At 42.9% G+C, this 17,127-nt stretch overlaps 1 protein-coding gene across 2 annotated transcripts in view; it reads left to right on the top strand.

Moving 5' to 3' along the window:
• Nucleotides 1-17,127, top strand: part of SCRN3 (secernin 3) — a 62,868-nt gene that overhangs the window by 20,114 nt on the left and 25,627 nt on the right. For both annotated transcript variants that reach the window (XM_030209120.1, XM_030209122.1), the window contains exon 3: nt 11,556-11,737. In XM_030209120.1, the coding sequence (XP_030064980.1) occupies nt 11,556-11,737 (182 nt within the window). The remainder of the gene's footprint in view (nt 1-11,555; nt 11,738-17,127) is intronic.

Below are 17,127 nucleotides of genomic sequence, written 5' to 3'. Positions count from 1 at the left end.
TTAAAATGAAAATAAAAGGATTTTTTCTGCCTTTGTTGTCTAGTGACTTTGTTTTTCTATCCATATTGGTCCCAGTCTCTGATTCTGCTGCTCTCTATCTGTTCTCAACTCCGTTTCCAGGGCTTCCTTTCCATTTATTTCTTTACTTTCTTCATTTCTTGCCCTACATCCATAAGTAAAAGCTGTGTCCTCCTCCGTGGAATTGACTGGAGGAGGTATAACGTGGATCTAGCTTTTGCCTATTTTCTCCATCCATGTGCAGTTTTTCTCCTCTCTTCCCTTTCCCTCATCTCCATCCATGCATGCCGGCACAAAAAAAGCCCTGCTTAAAGCAGTCATCGGGCTGGCAAGGGACCTCAGAGCTGTCCAAGCATACTGTGTGTGTGGGGGGGGGGGGGGGGGGGGGGTTGCAGAAGAGTCTGATGAAAGAGAAAGTATGACAAGGCAAGGAAACAAATCTGTTTGAAAAATTGAAGGCAACATATTTCTCTTAACGACCTAATTGCAGATAACGTTGGCCTTCTGTACAAGAGTTTATCGTTAAAGTTACATAGTACATGACTAACTGAACAAAGTTTTTAAAAAAACAACTTTTGTAATTATGAAAAACTAGAAAGAATTTGGAGTTCTTTTATTAAGGTGTGCTAATGGATTTAGTGCACGCTAATGATAGTGCATGCTAAATAAGATGCCCATTATATTCCTATGGGTGTCTTATCATTTAGTAGAAGGACCCCTTTGTGAAGTATACCAGACTGAGCATGCTCCTGCCCTAAGCCCCAGTGAGTGAGGGAACTGTGAAATATATGCAGCAATAGAACAGAAAGGAACTTTGTTCTTCTTTTATTGTAATCAAAGCAAAGCTCATTTTACCTGCAGATGAAGAAAGCAGTAGTCAGGGAAAATTCAACTCCTCATAACATCTATTACAGGTTCAATTTTTTTTTATTTCCTGTTAAATGAATTACATCTCAAAGCAGGAAAAAAGAAATATTGGCATCCACATTTTAAGAAATCAAATTACCCAAAATTCAATTAAAATTGAAAACCAGTTCTAGCCCACATCTAGGGAGAAAGAGAGAAAATATTTCAAAGAAATTAAGGAAATCAAAGAGAAACTAAGGGGCCCTTTTACAAAGATGCGCTGAAAAATGGTCTGTGGTAATGTAGATGCGTGTTTTGGGTGCGCGCAGAATCATTTTTCAGCGCACCTGTAAAAAATGCCTTTTATACAACTTTTGCCGAAAATGGACGTGCGGCAAAATGAAAATTGCCGCACGTGCATTTTGAGTCTGAGACCTTACCGCCAGCCATTGACGAAGTGGTAAGGTCTCATGTGGTAACCAGGCAGTAATGGCGTACGTGCTTAGAATGACGATTACGGCCCGATTACCACCTATGCAACAGAAAATAAAAACATTTTCCGGTGTGCCTAGCAGACACGCAGAAATTACTGCAAGGGCTACGCGATAGCAGGTGGTAACTCAAAATTGACGCGCGTTGGGCGCACGTAGGCACCTATGCGGCTTAGTAATAGGGCCCCTTCTTGTTAAAGGGCAATAAGCCTTTAGCACACGCCAACTGATTACCACAAAATGCATTAAAACGTTTTGCAGTATTTTGCCTGTTAGTGCATGATAACCCAAGCATTAGTTATTTCTTAAAAATATTTTTGGAGGGGACGTGTCATGGGCAGAGAGTGGGCATTCTTGCATTATCCAAGTACCGCATTAGAATTAATGCATGCTAACTGGATAACACAGGGTTAACATGGGAGCCCTTAGCGCCTCTTAAATAGGAGGCGGTAAGTGCTCCTGCATTAATTTTTTGAGGTACCGTGCGCTAATGCAAACAGCGCACAACCTGCAAAAGGAAAAAAAGAAAAAGCTTTACTAAAATGCCATGGTAAATCTGAGTGAGCGTAGTGCACGGGAAAGTCTCACGTTAGAAGACTTGCCGCACTTTAGTAAAAGGGCCCCTAAATTCTCCTATTACAGTACCAAAATTGCTTCAGTAATACCTAAACACCTTAGTTGACTTTCTAAACTCTGAACTTTGTAAGTAGAAACCGTTTAAGATGGGTTGGTTTCACAAACTTTTACGTGCAGCCCTGGTATTGAAGAATACACTTACAAGGAAACTTTTTATCATTTAACTGCAGAAAAGTTTTCTGACGGACCTGGATTGCACATGATACAACCATGAATATCAATACCCTTTGTCCACAAAAAAGCATATTCTTCAGCTTAAAATAAGCCTTACGAGTATGTATTTTGTCACTCATGCACTGCCTCCTTGATATGCAAATCTATCTTATGGATCGTCATTGTGGATATCCTCAAAACACGACTGGGTTGGGAAGCACTGCTGTAAAGAGAGAGGCCAAGAGCGGGGGCCCTTGTTCTAATAATATTGTGGGAGTCCTCAAGGAGCCCTGTTAAATCTAAGGCCCCGGAGGGCTCTAGAGTCTAGCCTGGACCACCCCCAGCTTGACTCTGAATACATGATAACTTTGAACTCTACAAGAATTTAATGTACATTTTTTCAGAGTCAGGGACACACATCTCTGAAATTAAACTTCCTAAATAAAATTTCTGCTTAAAGTAAACAAGTTTTGTGGGTAATGAAAAAACTTCGAGTTAAACAAACAAAACAAAACATTTTTAGAGGTCTTTTATTATTAGATTTGAACAAGAAACAAATTGCAAACAGTACTGATAAAGGACAACAAAGCAAAACAGCAGATCAGTACATCAAGTTAATCACAATACTAGAACCCAAACTAGTACCTCCTCGACATCTGCCTCCCTACCCTCCCCCACCCATAAACCATTTCACTGCTGCCCTTCCCTGAGCCGCCTGATATCAGAACAAATTAGGCACACCAAGCCCCCCTGCTTCCTGTCTTTATAAGAAACCTCAAGTTCTTTGCCCTATATACATTTTCTATAATCTCCCACCTATGTCCAATCTCTGTAGCTGAGTTGATATTTTCAAATGAAGAATCAAGCTGTTTCTGTTATATGGTACTAGTAAAAAAGGCCCGTTTCTGAAGGCAAGGAAACGGGCCCTAGGCAGGCAATTTCTCCCCCCCCCCCCCCCCCCCCCCCCCCCCCTCCCCCCCCGTGCTGGCAAAAACCGCCCCTCGCTGCTGTTGTGGACTACCTGTGCTGATGGGGGACCCAAACCCCCGACAGCCGAAGTGCTGTTGTGCCCTTCGCGTTGCTTCCTCAATCATCTTCTCTGCAAGTTTCTCTGCGTGCGTGGTTGGAGGTGAGAATTATTATATAGGATATGGTTGTTTTGTTTTGTTTTTTGTTACATTTGTACCCCGCGCTTTCCCACTCATGGCAGGCTCAATGTGGCTTACATGAGGCAATGGAGGGTTAAGTGATTTGCCCAGAGTCACAAGGAGCTGCCTGTGTCTGAAGTGGGAATCGAACTCAGTTCCCCAGGACCAAAGTCCACAACCCTAACCACTAGGCCACTCCTCCCTTTATATTTTCCTTTATATACTGCCCTTTCCTTTATATACTTCCCTTCCTATTGAAGTAAATTTGAAGGAAACATGCTGAACACAAAGCTAGCAAAAAAACTCCAGAATAAAGGTTCAGACTAGGGCAAGGCTATAAAAAAAATTCAGTATTTTTGAATATTCCTTGGGTCATCATCAGGTCCATTATTATAAACGTCAAACAGTTTGTCACCACCGTAACACTGCCTCAGTCAGGTTGTCCCTCCAGTGTCAGTGGCCGTGGGTTAAGGAAGCTGCTGATGGTCAGCATGTTGCATAGAATTACCTTAAAATAACTACAGAGGTCTTTAGCTGTGACTGTGGAAAGCGTTAGCTGTTCAATAGTTTCAATATTACTCCACAAGTATTACCTGTTTGGGAGGGTGGCAAGAAGGAATCCAGTGTTGAAAAAAAGCATATGGGGGGAGATTCTATATATGGCGCCTAAAAAATTGGCACAGAAATCAATGCTGACTAAGCGTATTCTATTATCAGCGCCTAGATTTAGGTGCGGTATATAGAATAAACTTAGTTGATATCTCAGCACCTAAAACAACGCGCCTTCATTTACACCAGTGAAAACATGGGGTAAATCCCAGTGTGTAGATTTAGGCGCACTGGGCCATATTCTATAACTGTGTGTAAATTTAGGAACGCCCACTAAATGCCCATTTCTCCACCCATAACCACGCCCCTTTTTGCCTCCGTGCATTAGAAGTTAGGCATACTGCGTTACAGAATACGCTTAGCAAGTTGTGTGCAAAAATTCTAATTATTGCCAATTAGTGCTCTTTATTGCTTGTTAAGAGCTGTTATCAGCACTGATTAGCTTATTAAACCAATTAAGTTACGTGCGCTGTTAAAGAATACGCTTGGATTTCGATCAGAATCTCTAGGCGCATTGTATAGAATTTGGGGGATGACGTGCCACATTGTGTTTCCAAAGTAACTTTTAGGGGACACTGCATGCATGTGGGAGAAGGTTTTGTGGTTTGAAGAGACCAAAGTGGAACTACGTGGTCTTAATGCTAAGTGATGAGTGCAGCATAAAACACAACATGTCACCCTGCTAACACCATCCATATAGTAAAGCTAGGTTGTGGCATTATTATGTTATGGGGCTGCTTTGCAGCAGTGGAAACAGGGAGGTTTGTGAAGGTCAATGGAAAGATACGTAGTACAAGCAGATTGTAGAGGAATACCTGTCACTGTCTTCTGTAAACTTGTGACTTGGAAGAAGATTAGCCTTTAAGAAGGACAATGACCTAAGAACAAAGCAAAAGCAATAATGGAGTGTCTAAGTGAAAAGAAAGTAACTGGATGGTATTCAAAACGATTTAACCAGCCAGAAACAGCGTCTGACTGGTTAAAACTCTTGTGTGGGGCTGTCTGCTAATTTTCAGCAGCACTTATCTAGTTATCGCAGCTGAAAATTAGCAGTTAGCACCTATGTGAAAACTGGTTATTTTGGGGGGTGTTCCGGGGGCAGAGTCAGCAGTTAGCTGGTTAAGTACCAATATTCAGCACTTAACTGGCCAGGGTAACCACATAAATGTGACTACATAAAACACAGTCCTATCTTTATGCAGTAACCCATAGCCTCTTAAGTTCTGAATATTGACTTAACTGGCAGTGTGTTAGCTGGTTCCTCATAAATCAGATATTTGGTACCGAAGCCTGGACATGGCCTGGCATTGAATATCTGGGTATAACATCGGCGGCGGTCAGCAAAATGCTCACTGCCACTGGCTAAATATTGACCCCTAAATCTCCTTCAGTGGCCTAGGCAAAGCCCAGACCTGGGGCCAATGGAACATCTGTCACAAGGCTTGAAAGACTACAGTCCACAGACAATCACCAGCTCCATTGAAAGTTTGAGTTATTGTGCCAAGAAGAATAGGCAAAAACTTCACCATCCCACAGTGTAAAATTGGTAAACATTATCTTAAATGACTGGTAGCAAAGGGTGTGAAGACTTAGCAGTAAAAACTTTTTGATTTCTTGTTCTGAGTTACTTTTGAATGTATCTGTAATTGCTCCTTCATTTTGAACGTGTAGAACAGTGAAACAAAGTCCTATTCAGTGCATTTTGAACTATTTTTTTAGACTGCCGAATGTGGAAAATGTACAAGGGTATGAAGGATTTTACAAGAAACTGTGATATCTATATACTCTTGTGTTGCTCTTATGTCACGTTCTTGACTTTGGGTTTTGATAGATGTGAAAAACATAGCATTAAGGATAAGGTTAAGGACGGGCTTTCCTCTTAAATCCTACCACTACTAATCTGTAGACTAACTTTGCATGCTTATTTTTTATGAAAGCAGGCTGGGTTTGCAGGGAGGTTTGCTTCTAATTATCTTTTTCATGCTAATTCTGTTTGTAATGGAAAATCTTCTCTCCCCAAGGAGTGCCATTATTTGGCATCTTGTGTGTGCCATGTGTCTTGGGTTTTCAAATAACTAAAATTGCATGGCATTTTAATTTGAAATGAATGTATTTGCACATTTTTGGAAGTTTCAGATTACACTAGAAGTGTAGCAGAGCTGGGGTGCATAAGAAAGCAGCATTTCCCAAACATTTTTCTCATACACACGTTTTTTTAATACAAATTCTCATAATGTACGATCAAATGAGTCCACTAGTTTTCACAGCAAAAGAAATAATGTTAAAGGAGAAAATTAAGTACAGAGCTATTAGCCTACAATAGGGTCAGAATCAAGACAAAACATCATTAAACACAAAAATATTCTGTAATATTACAGGAAAAAGCAATGATAAGTAAGTCACAGGGAGCCTGATTATAATCTGTATAAGGAGATGACTAATCTTACCTTCTCACCCAAAAAGAGATATGTACAACACAAACACTCGCCCTTCCAAGCTTTGCCCCTGTCAAATTCTTTTACAGCGTTGCATCATTATGATAGCGAAAAAAGTACTGTGGTAGAACCAGAGGCAATGAAAATAGCACAACCCCAGAAACATCCCCCAACTAATGACAGAATTGTGAAAAGCAGAAAATTATTACTGCTCAGAGACTCCTTTATCAGAGGCATTAACTTAGGAGCACAGTTCAGGGGTTCCAACGTAATGAAATGTCTTCCAGGATCTTCAGCTACAAGATGTACAGACCAAATACTGAAAGTGATCTGAGGAGAGAGCGAGGCTTCTAACGCTGATGCTGTAATTCACCTGGGGACAAATGACCTGGCCAACAATAGCAAGTTTACAGCACAGAGCGTTCCAGAAGTTTGGGGAGGGACTAAAATCTTTGGTTTGGACTGTGGCTTTTTCTGAAGTAATTCGTACATTGGGGAGGGGAGAGGAAAGACTACGCAAAGCAGAGGAATTCAATAAGTGGCTTGAGTCTTGGTGTAAAGAAGAAGGTTTTAGATACATAGGAGAATGGGGTAATACGTGGAAAAATAACAGGCTGTACTGTAATGATGGGCTACATCTTTCTGTGATGGAAAAAAGGATACTTGGGGAGAAATTCAGACTATGTTTCTAGACATTTAAACTAGAGGGTGAGGGTGACAAAAGGAAACGGGATTTTGGAAAGTCACCCCCAGAATAAACATGACGGCAGAGGGAAAGGTTATGTAAATATAAAAAACCACCCAAACTCACTAAGCACATGGAAAGCTATGTGCACAAATGCTCGTAGTCTAAGTAAAAAGGTTCAAGACTTGCAAGCTCTGATGTTTGAAGAAAACTTGGATATTGTTGCTATTACGGAGACGTGGTTCAACGATTCTCATGAATGGGATGTGACCGTACTGGACTCTAATCTTTTTAGGAAGGATAGAGAGGGCCGAAGAGGTGGAGGAGTGGCTCTATATGTGAGAGAGAATATCAGAGCGGCTGAAATGCGGGGAACCTGGGGAAAAGAAGAAGCTTTATGGATCGCCCTGGAAAGAGAAGACGGAACCTGTATCCACACGGGAGTTATCTACAGACCTCCTGCGCAAACAGAGAAGTTAGACAAGGATCTGATAGAAGATATTCAAAAGATTGGTATGAAAGGGGAGGTGCTACTGTTGGGAGATTTCAGTTTGTCTGACGTGGATTGGACCATCCCGTCTGTGGAATCGGAAAGAAGTAGGGAGATTGTGGATGCCTGTCAAAAGTGTCTTGCTCAGACAAATGGTGATGGAACCCACGAGGGAAGGTCGATGCTGGATCTACTACTCACTAATGTAGGTAGTGTTTTCGATATCCGGGTGGGTGCCCAGCTATGTAATAGTGATCATCACATCGTATGGTTTGATATAAGGGCAAAGGCAGAGTGCGGACGCACAAAACTCAAAGTACTGGATTTCGGACATACTGATTTTGATAAAATGGGGGAATACCTGAAGAAGGAGCTGTTGGTGTGGGAAGGCGTAGGAGAAGTGGAAAAACAGTGGTCCAAGCTAAAGACTGCTATAAATATGGCGACTGATCTTTTTGTGAGGAAAGTAACAAAAACAAGAGAACCAGGAAGCCTATATGGTTCTCAAAACAAGTATCTGAAAAAATAAGAGCAAAAGAGGCTTTGTTCAAGAAATACAAAAGAACGCAATGGGAGGATCACGGAAAAGATTATCGGATTAAACTCAAAGAAGTGGAGAGGGAAATATGGCTAGCGAAAGCACGAGAGGAAAAAAATGGCTAAAGATGTAAAGAGAGGTGACGACTTTTTTCAGATATATTGGAGAAAGGAGAAGAGATAGGAATGGAATTGCGAGACTGAAAGATAATGAGAATGGCTATGTGGAGAGTGATGAAGATAAAGTGAACGTGCTAAACAATTATTTCTCTTCGGTGTTCACGGAGGAAAATCCTGGAGAAGGACTGCGGTTGGCTGCCGAGGGAACGTCTGGGAATGGAGTGGATACTGCGTCGTTTATGGAAGAAAGAGTTTATAAACAGCTGGAGAATCTGAAGGTGAACAAAGCTATGGGGCCGGATGGGATACATCCCAGGATACTGAAGGAGCTCAGAGAGGTCCTGGCGGGACCTCTTAAAGATTTATTTAATAGATCTTTAGAGACGGGAGAGGTTCCGCGAGATTGGAGACATGCAGATGTGGTCCTTCGTCACAAAAGTGGAGACAGAGAAGACGTGGGAAACTAAAGACCGGTCTGTGCCCTGAGAAAGGCAAGGACAAATCAAACTCGGGCATACATATAAAGTATCACATACCATGTAAAATTAGTTTATCTTGTTGGGCAGACTGGATGGACCGTACAGGTCGTTATCTGCCGTCATATGCTAAGTTACTATCCAGCTCATTTTCGAAAGAGAAGGGCGCCCATCTTTCGACACAAATCGGGAGATGGGCGCCCTTCTCTCAGGGCCGCCCAAATCGGCATAATCGAAAGCCAATTTTTTTACACCCTCGATGGCTTTCCGTCGCGGGGATGACCAAAGTTCATGGGGGCGTGTCGGCATCATCTACGTGTCATTATCTATCCAGTCCTCAGGATATATCTAGCCAGTCAGGTTTCTAGGATATCCACCATGAATATGCATGAGAAAGATCTGCACACAAAGGAGGCAGTGCATGCATTTTCATGGTGGATGTCCAGAAAACCTGACTGGCTAGGTGTGCCCTGAGGACTGGGTTGAGAACCACTGTACAGTGTTAGCTCTTTAAAATCCCAGAAAGATCAGTATATACACATTAACTGTTCAGACTTGGAAATCCAACCAAAGGTAGCAGCTATTTCCCTTTTAACTCACATTAACAATTATTAGTCAGGGGATTTTAACCCAGTCCTCAGGTCACACTCAGCCAGCCAAGTTTTCAGGATATCCACAGTCAATATGCATGAGATAAATTTGCATGTTTTACCTCCATTATATGCAGATCTATCTCATTCATATTGATTGTGGGTATCCTGAAAACCTGACTGGCTCGGTGTGTCCTGAGGACTGAGTTGAGAAACCACTGTTTTAGAGTGAGCAAAAGAGAATGGATCTCCCCCATCAGGGCCAGCATGGTTGGGGGGGGGGGGGGGAGACACAGCAAACTGGGCCCCCCAGCTCCAGAAGGCCCCCCGAGGGCTAGCAAGTCTTCCCCTTCTCTCCACCTCCATCCGACATCTCTCTCATATTCCCGGTCTACCTTTAAAATGCATTTTTGAGAATAAGATTGGACCTGATTGGAGGGAATCTGTTATGGAAGTTATCAGTTAGCAATTTTGCTGTATTAGAACTGTTTTCCTTATTGTCGAGTTTATACATGAAAATAATAAAATAAAGGGTTAAAAAAATGCATTTTTGTTTGCAGGGGTTTGCTGGTGCAGAAGCGATTCCAGTATGTTGCCTTGAGGCCTCCCTGATGCTTTCCCTCTGCCACAGTCCGCCCCACCTATGACGCAACTTCCTGTTTCTGCCTGGGTAGACCATGGCAGAGGGAAAGCACTGAGGATGACACAGGCTGCATATCGGAATTGCTGCCACACTGGCAACCCACTGCGAAGAAAAATGCATTTTAAATGTAGACCGGAAAGGTGAGAGAGACGAGGGGTGGGGGTGGACAAAAGAGAAGGTATGCCAGCCCATGGGAGTCCCCTGGTTCAGGTGTTTTTGAAGTAGCCTAGGGGGAAGGGGTTCAAAGAGAGGGGGAAAATACTGAACCTGGGGTAAGGGAAGTGGTGGGAAGAAATGATGGGCCTGGAAATAGAGGAGAGGGGGAGAGATAATGGGATGGAGGAAGAGAAGAGAAAGGGAGAGGAGTTGGACCTGAGGGTTGGTGTGAAGGGAAGGGGAGAGAGAGATACTGGATGGGAGGGCAGTTGTGAAGAGAAAGGGAAAGATGGTGTACTCAGGGATGGTGGAGAGGGAGAGATATATATTGGTTGGGAAGGCAGTTGGAAAAAAGAAAGGGAGAGATGATGGACCCAGGGGTGGTGGGGAAAGATGCTGGATGGGGAGGCAGTTGGGAAGAGAAAAGGAGAGATGGTGGACCCAGGGGTGGTAGTGGGGAGAGAGGGAGGGAGGGGGAGATGCTAGATGGGAGGGCAGTCTAGAAGAAAGGGAGAGAAGTTGGATCTGGGGATAGGAGGGAGGGAGAAATGTTGGGCCTGGGGGTGGAAGGGAGGGAGAGATGCATCAAGAGGAGAGGGAAGAAGAAGAACAGAAAAGAGGGAAGTAATATTGGACCATAGGGATGGGGAGAGAGGGGGAGTGATGGATCCATGGGGGAGGCAGGAGGGAAGAGAGGGGTGACAGGAAGATACTAGAGGGTGGAGGGAAAGGGACAGGTAAATATCAGGCAATGAGAGTGGGGTGGGCTACAATAGTGGAGAGAGTGAGAGGAGATTCTGGAAATGGTAGAGCCATGTGGGAGAGGTCAAAAGGAGAATGAGTGAGAAGAGAATAGTGAATACAGAGGTAGAAATGTGGTAATAGGAGACTGGGAAAGGAGTGAGATGGGAAATGTGAGAGCTAGGGACTGACTGATTAGTCACTTAAAAAGGCAGGATGCTTGGTTTGAAAATTGGACACAGCATGGCACATCTTACGTTCTCTTTTTTACTGTCCTGTGTGCTTTCTACCATGTTGCTTTCAAGTTACTGAAATGGTACACACTGTGATACAGTGTCAAGGGTCCTCATCTCTCAGCCTGAAGGAATGAATGCAGTTCTGTGTGAGAATGATGAGAAGTTACAGACCTGTCAGTGGAATCCTTTATTTCTAAAGGGGGGATAGTTTATGAGCATTTATTTTTAAACTTTAATTAATGTTGTTTAAAATAGCACAATTATTAATGACAGACTGGAGTTAGAAATTAAGGCTTCACATGGAAAGACAAATGTCACATGTCTTGATACTTAGAAACCATTTAAAGTATATAAACTGTATCCTGAAGCAGAAAAGGGCAAGAAGAGAACTTTGAGTAAGATTACATCACTTTTGCTTCTCTTCACTGGGGAATTTTGAGAACCTGTTGTGAAAATGACCCCTTGTTGTTGGCAGCCACATAGATTACAAATTGATCCCATTGAAGGAGTCCGCTCTGCACTCGTGTTTTTGTCTTCCTTTACAGTGTACCTACATAAAAATTAAGCAAGTGGAGAAAACCTATGCCGTTGTTCTGAGTCGACCAGCCTGGTTATGGGGTGCTGAAATGGGAGCCAATGAGCACGGAGTTTGTATTGGGAATGAAGCGGTGTGGGGCAGGGAAGAGGTGGATGATGAAGAAGCACTCTTGGGCATGGACCTCCTCAGGTTGACAGCTTCTCTAATTTGTGTTTTCACTAGTTCATGTGTTATTGTGTTCATGCTTGTATGACCCCTTAAAGGTTCTTGATCCCTGTGCTCTGCAAAGTTTTCCAGGCTAGCCACAAATGCATATTCATGAAATATATGTGCATATATGACTAATTTGCATATTTACATGAGTCTGAGGACCCGAGTTGTGCACCCCTGCTGTAGAGGGAGAACTATTAGCTAAATATGCTTCATTTTTCATCCCCATTACCATTATAAAAATACCTTTAATCCAGTTTATTTACATGGGGCCTCTGCTTCCGGTTTACTTTCAGGAACTTGCAGATAGTGGCATGTAAACACATTATAAACTATATTTCCAATCAGTCAAATAAGTCCTGTTCTTTAATGTGTTAAAATATATTCAAGGTAGCCTCATACACTTGTTATTACTGAAAATGAAGAAAAGGAAAGGGCATGACTGTTCTCTTCGGTTTTTAAGTTAAGGGGATGGTATTTTTGATATACCGCTTTTCTGCGGTTACAATCAGTGGTAGGTTCCTTGAGAACTTTTTTTGTTTTGTATTTTTTATTTTGTGCTAGGTTTTTATTTATATTGTATAAATGTTATAGTGTGTTCTGTTTTTATTTGAATTTTATATTGTAATTTGATTTTAAACCACTTTAGTGCAGCTGATGTTATAAAAGGTGGAATGTATAAAAGATTCCCTACCATTCAGAGTTAGTCATTTGTACTGATATCTGATCAAGAAGGGAGGTTTTGAAAAATTATTTGTTTGGCCAACTTGAAACCACCTGAGTTGACTGTCCCATACCTGACACTTAAGAAGAATAGGCAGCATTAAAGTACATGGCTCCATACCCATAAAATGATCCTTTATGCTGGCTCTAGTGTTTTACTCCTTCTTCAGCTTCAACCAGAATTAGTATTTGAGGGACTATGACATCACAAGACTTCATTTATAAATATCCAGAGATTCCCCCTAAAAATAGTCATTCTCTCATCTGGTCCATTCATTGCCTAGAGGTCACTGACTGTGGCTCCATTCAGAATCCAGTATATGCACTTCCTCGGTCTGACCAGTATATGCTACCGATGAGAAGTGAGACTTCCCGTCCTCCCTCATCCAGGCAGCAGAAGGCAGGCTTAGGAGTTAAACTCTAGTCAATCACAGGGTAACACACAGCACTACCTTTGAGCTATCAAAATTAAAAGCTGTGTTTCTGGATCATGTGACGCTATGCACGGGGGAAGACGCTAGTTTTAGTCTCTCCGGGCCCCTAAGCAACTCCCGAGACCTTTGCAGCGTACTAAATCTTTACAAACCCTAGATTTTGTTACCTGGTGAGAGCCGGACCAGTTTTACAGCTGTTGGTTTGGTTTAGCGACGAGATTATGGTGGCAAGAGCAGTGCACAAGGAAAAAACTTGAGGTAAAATGGTGGAGGACAAAATAGCGGCACCTACGAGCCCAGCTGCCCTTACAGTTTCCTCAATGTGGATTGCGGAGATTACCTCAGAAATGACTGTAGTCCTGGAAGATCTGCTGGAGAGGCGATTAGCTCCTATAGATACTAAATTGGAGTGCTTGCACGCCCAAATGGAAAAGCTTTCAAAAGACTGTGTGGCCTTCCAGACTCAAACAGCAGCAGTGGAAGATAGGGTCATGTTGTTAGAGGAAGCACAGAGCGCACTACAGAAGAGAGTAGCGGATCTAGAAGCTAAAGTAGAGGACCTAGAAAATAGGTCCCGAAGAAACAACTCGAGACTGGTTATCTGGAACAGTGGATTTCTAAGGAGCTGCAACTTCCAGAGGGTATGTTTGTGCAGCACTGCGTACGCCTTGTAGCGCTATAGAAATGCTAAATAGTAGTAGTAGTAGTAGTAGTAATGGCCCCTTGCGTATTGAAAGAGCTCACAGATTGGGACCGAGGGCACAGGCACCCCATAGACTGAGGGTGATTATCTTAAGGTTGTTGAACTTTAAGATACTACAAGCACTCCGAGCGGGGAAAACATTGAAATATGACAACCAGAAAATTTTGTGCTTCCAAGATTACTCCGCAGGGGTGGGGGTGCAGCGCAGAGCCTTTTCCCCTATATGTTCGAAGTTGTTTGCCCTCAACATTAAATTTGCATTGGTATACTTGGCTACCCTCAAACTTACACATGGGGGTTTGACTCAGTCGTATACCTCGGTGGAGGAAGCGCACAAATTTCTTGCACGAGTGGAAGACACAGATGGGGAACGATCGAGGACGGCCTGAGGGAATATCTAGATGATTTGACAAGGGAATGATTCTCACTGGGAAGAAGCATTTCATGGGGACATTCAATACAATATTATTACGAAGGGAGAATATGGATGGAGGAAAGTACTGAAGAAAAGATTTTGGACTTTTTTTTTTTTAGGCCCCGGTGACGCCATGGGTCGGCATTCAAAGGCCCCTAACTTGTTGGTCATTGAATCACCGAGGCCACAGGATTAAGCTTACTTGGTTGTTGGATGTGAGGGGGTGTGTATGGATGGACATATGGGTGTGGGGTTTTTGTTGATTGTTGTTTGCTTAGGAGTGGAGGAGTAGTCTAATGGTTAGTGCAGTGGACTTTGATCCTGGGGAACTGAGTTTGATTCCCACTGCAGCTCCTTGTGACTCTGGGCAATTCACTTAACCCTCCATTGCCCCTGGTACAAAATAAGTACCTGAATATAGTTGCAAAAAACCTCAGAAAGGCGGTATATCAAGTCCCATTTCCCTTTCCCTTATTTATTTATTTATTTGTAGCATTTGTACCCCACATTTTCCCACCTATTTTCAGGCTCAATGTGGCTTACATTTCCCGTAGTGGCGATTGCCATTTCCGGTCTACAGAGTTGCACATGGTTTTACATTCAGTGCGTACATACATGGTATAAGAATACATTGTGATCTTGCGTAAGTGTCAACATGATATTGTTGCTCACTTATCAACATTAGGGTAGCAAGTGATAGTGTTTGGCAGTGAGGTTAGTCAGCATTGTGTGGTTACATAGTAATAGATTTTAGATTAGAAGTGGGATTGTTTGTTTATTAAAAGCATTGACGTTATTCGATCGAGTGATTAAGGTCGATCCAGTCTTATTCTTCAGTCTTATTGTTTAGTAATTAGGATGGTTGTTTGTGGTATGTTTTCTTGAATAAGCCAGTTTTCAATAGTCTTCGGAAGATAGTTAAATCTTGCGTTGTTTTTATGTTCTTCGGAAGTGCGTTCCATAGTTGCGTGCAAATGTAGGAAAAACTGGTTGCGTATGTGGACTTGTATTTTAATCTTTTGCAGGTGGGGTAATGGAGGTTGAGGAATGTGCGTGCTGATCTTTGTGCGTTCCTAGCATGTAGGTCTATAAGGTCTGTCATGTAGGCCGGAGCTTCCCTTTGTATAATTTTGTGGACCATGGTGCAAACTTTGAACGCCATTCGTTCTTTTAATGGAAGCCAGTGTAGTTTTTCTCTTAAGGGTTTGGCGCTTTCGTATTTTGCTTTCCCAAATATGAGTCTGGCTGCTGTGTTTTGGGCTGTTTGAAGCTTCTTATTGACTTGTTCTTTGCAACCTGCGTAAATTGCATTACAGTAGTCTAGGTGACTTAGCACCATTGCTTGTACTAGGCTGCGGAATGTTTCCCTTACTGCTTTTGCAAGTTGCGATCAGTTTTGTTTTGTAACGTATGTAACAGGGGTTGGTGGGGAGGCGTTTGAAGTGATTGTTCCAATGGGGGGAACACTCTGTTGGGGGATGGGGACTGGGGGAGGAGGGCAGGGGTGGCAGGGAAATGGGGTTTAGGCTTCAGGGCTTCAGGAGATATTTGGGATTTGGAGGTTAAGGGTGAGGTACTGGCAAGATGAGGAGAGATGGATTAGATTAGTAAAGATGTTGGGTGGGGGATGGAGGCTTGGACGTCTCTCACCATTGAATAATATAAAAGAAGTTAAGTTGAAAGCGATCCTTATCAGTATGACATGGTAAAATTGATAACTTGGAACGTGTGTGGGGGGGGGGATACATTCACCAATTAAAAGATCTAAAATATTACAACATATGTATAGGCATAAAGTGGACGTGGCCCTGTTACAGGAGACACATCTCAATGTGATAGAGCATGCTACGTTAAAAACATGGTGGGTAGGAGATTGTATATCAGCGGCAGCCCAGGGGAAGAAAGGGGGAGTGGCCATTTTGTTTAAAAAGGGGGTGGCTGAGGAGGTCCAGACCATAGAGGCAGATCCCAGAGGACGTTTTATTTTGGTTAAGGCGGCCAACAACAAGCAAACAGTTTACATGTGTAACATTTACGCCCTGAACCAATGCGATAAGAAATTCTATAAATATGTGACCAAAGTACTGACTTCTCATGAGTGTGTTCCCTTGGTGGTGGAGGGAGACTTTAACGCAGTGTGGGACCCTGGTATGGATGAGTCTACATCGGGACCTTTGGTTATTATGCTAACAAGGGTTTACTCCAGTTAAGTCAGTTGTTGGACCTTGTTGATATTTGGAGGGAGCTGCACCCATCAGATACGGATTATACTCATTTATCTCGAGCGCATTCTACCCAGGCACGAATCGATTATTTGCTGGTAACCAGGGGGGAGTTTAGCAGAGTGCGGATATCGGATATAGGATTTGGGGCATTTTAAGCCACGAGGTGGGCACTGGCGGTTCACCATTGAGTTATATAAGGACCCTATATTTTGGGAGAGGATGTTGAAGTGTTGGGAATCCTATAAGACTCTGAATGTAGAGCATGAGGCTAACCCTGTATTGTACTGGGATGCAGCAAAAGTGGTTCTAAGGGGAGAAATAATAAGTTATTCCCATTATAAACATAAGGCCCGTGACCGAGAAATCTTAAGGTTGGGAGGGCTTCTACGTAGAGCTCGGCAGTGTTATTGGATCTCACCAACAGGGGACCTTCAGAGGACTCTGTTGGAATACCAAACAGCGTTGAACACGCTTCTTCATCAGAGGGCCCATAAATCGCAGCAGTTTTACCGGTATATGCTCCATAGACATGGTAGTAAAGCAGGACGGTTGTTGGCAAGGTTGATTCGGCCTACAGGGGGCCCACACAAAATTCTTACAATTCAGGATACTGGAGGACGTAGGGTTCATTCGGATGAGGGGATTTGCGAGATTTTTCAGGATTATTATCGCGGTTTATATTCGGCTCCCCCGGTTGAAGGTCTCCCGAGGGCATTGTACTTGGATAATATTGCACTGCCTTCCATAAGGCAAGCAGAGAGAGACCAACTGAACGCTCCAATAACTGAGGAGGAAGTAGCAATGACAATCGAGCGTAGTCCCCTGTTAAAAGCTACTACTACTACTATTATTTAACATTTCTAAAGCGC

The sequence above is a fragment of the Microcaecilia unicolor genome, chromosome 7 (genome assembly GCF_901765095.1).
Source record: "Microcaecilia unicolor chromosome 7, aMicUni1.1, whole genome shotgun sequence".
NCBI lineage: Eukaryota > Metazoa > Chordata > Amphibia > Gymnophiona > Siphonopidae > Microcaecilia > Microcaecilia unicolor.
This window is presented reverse-complemented; position numbering and strand designations above follow the sequence as displayed.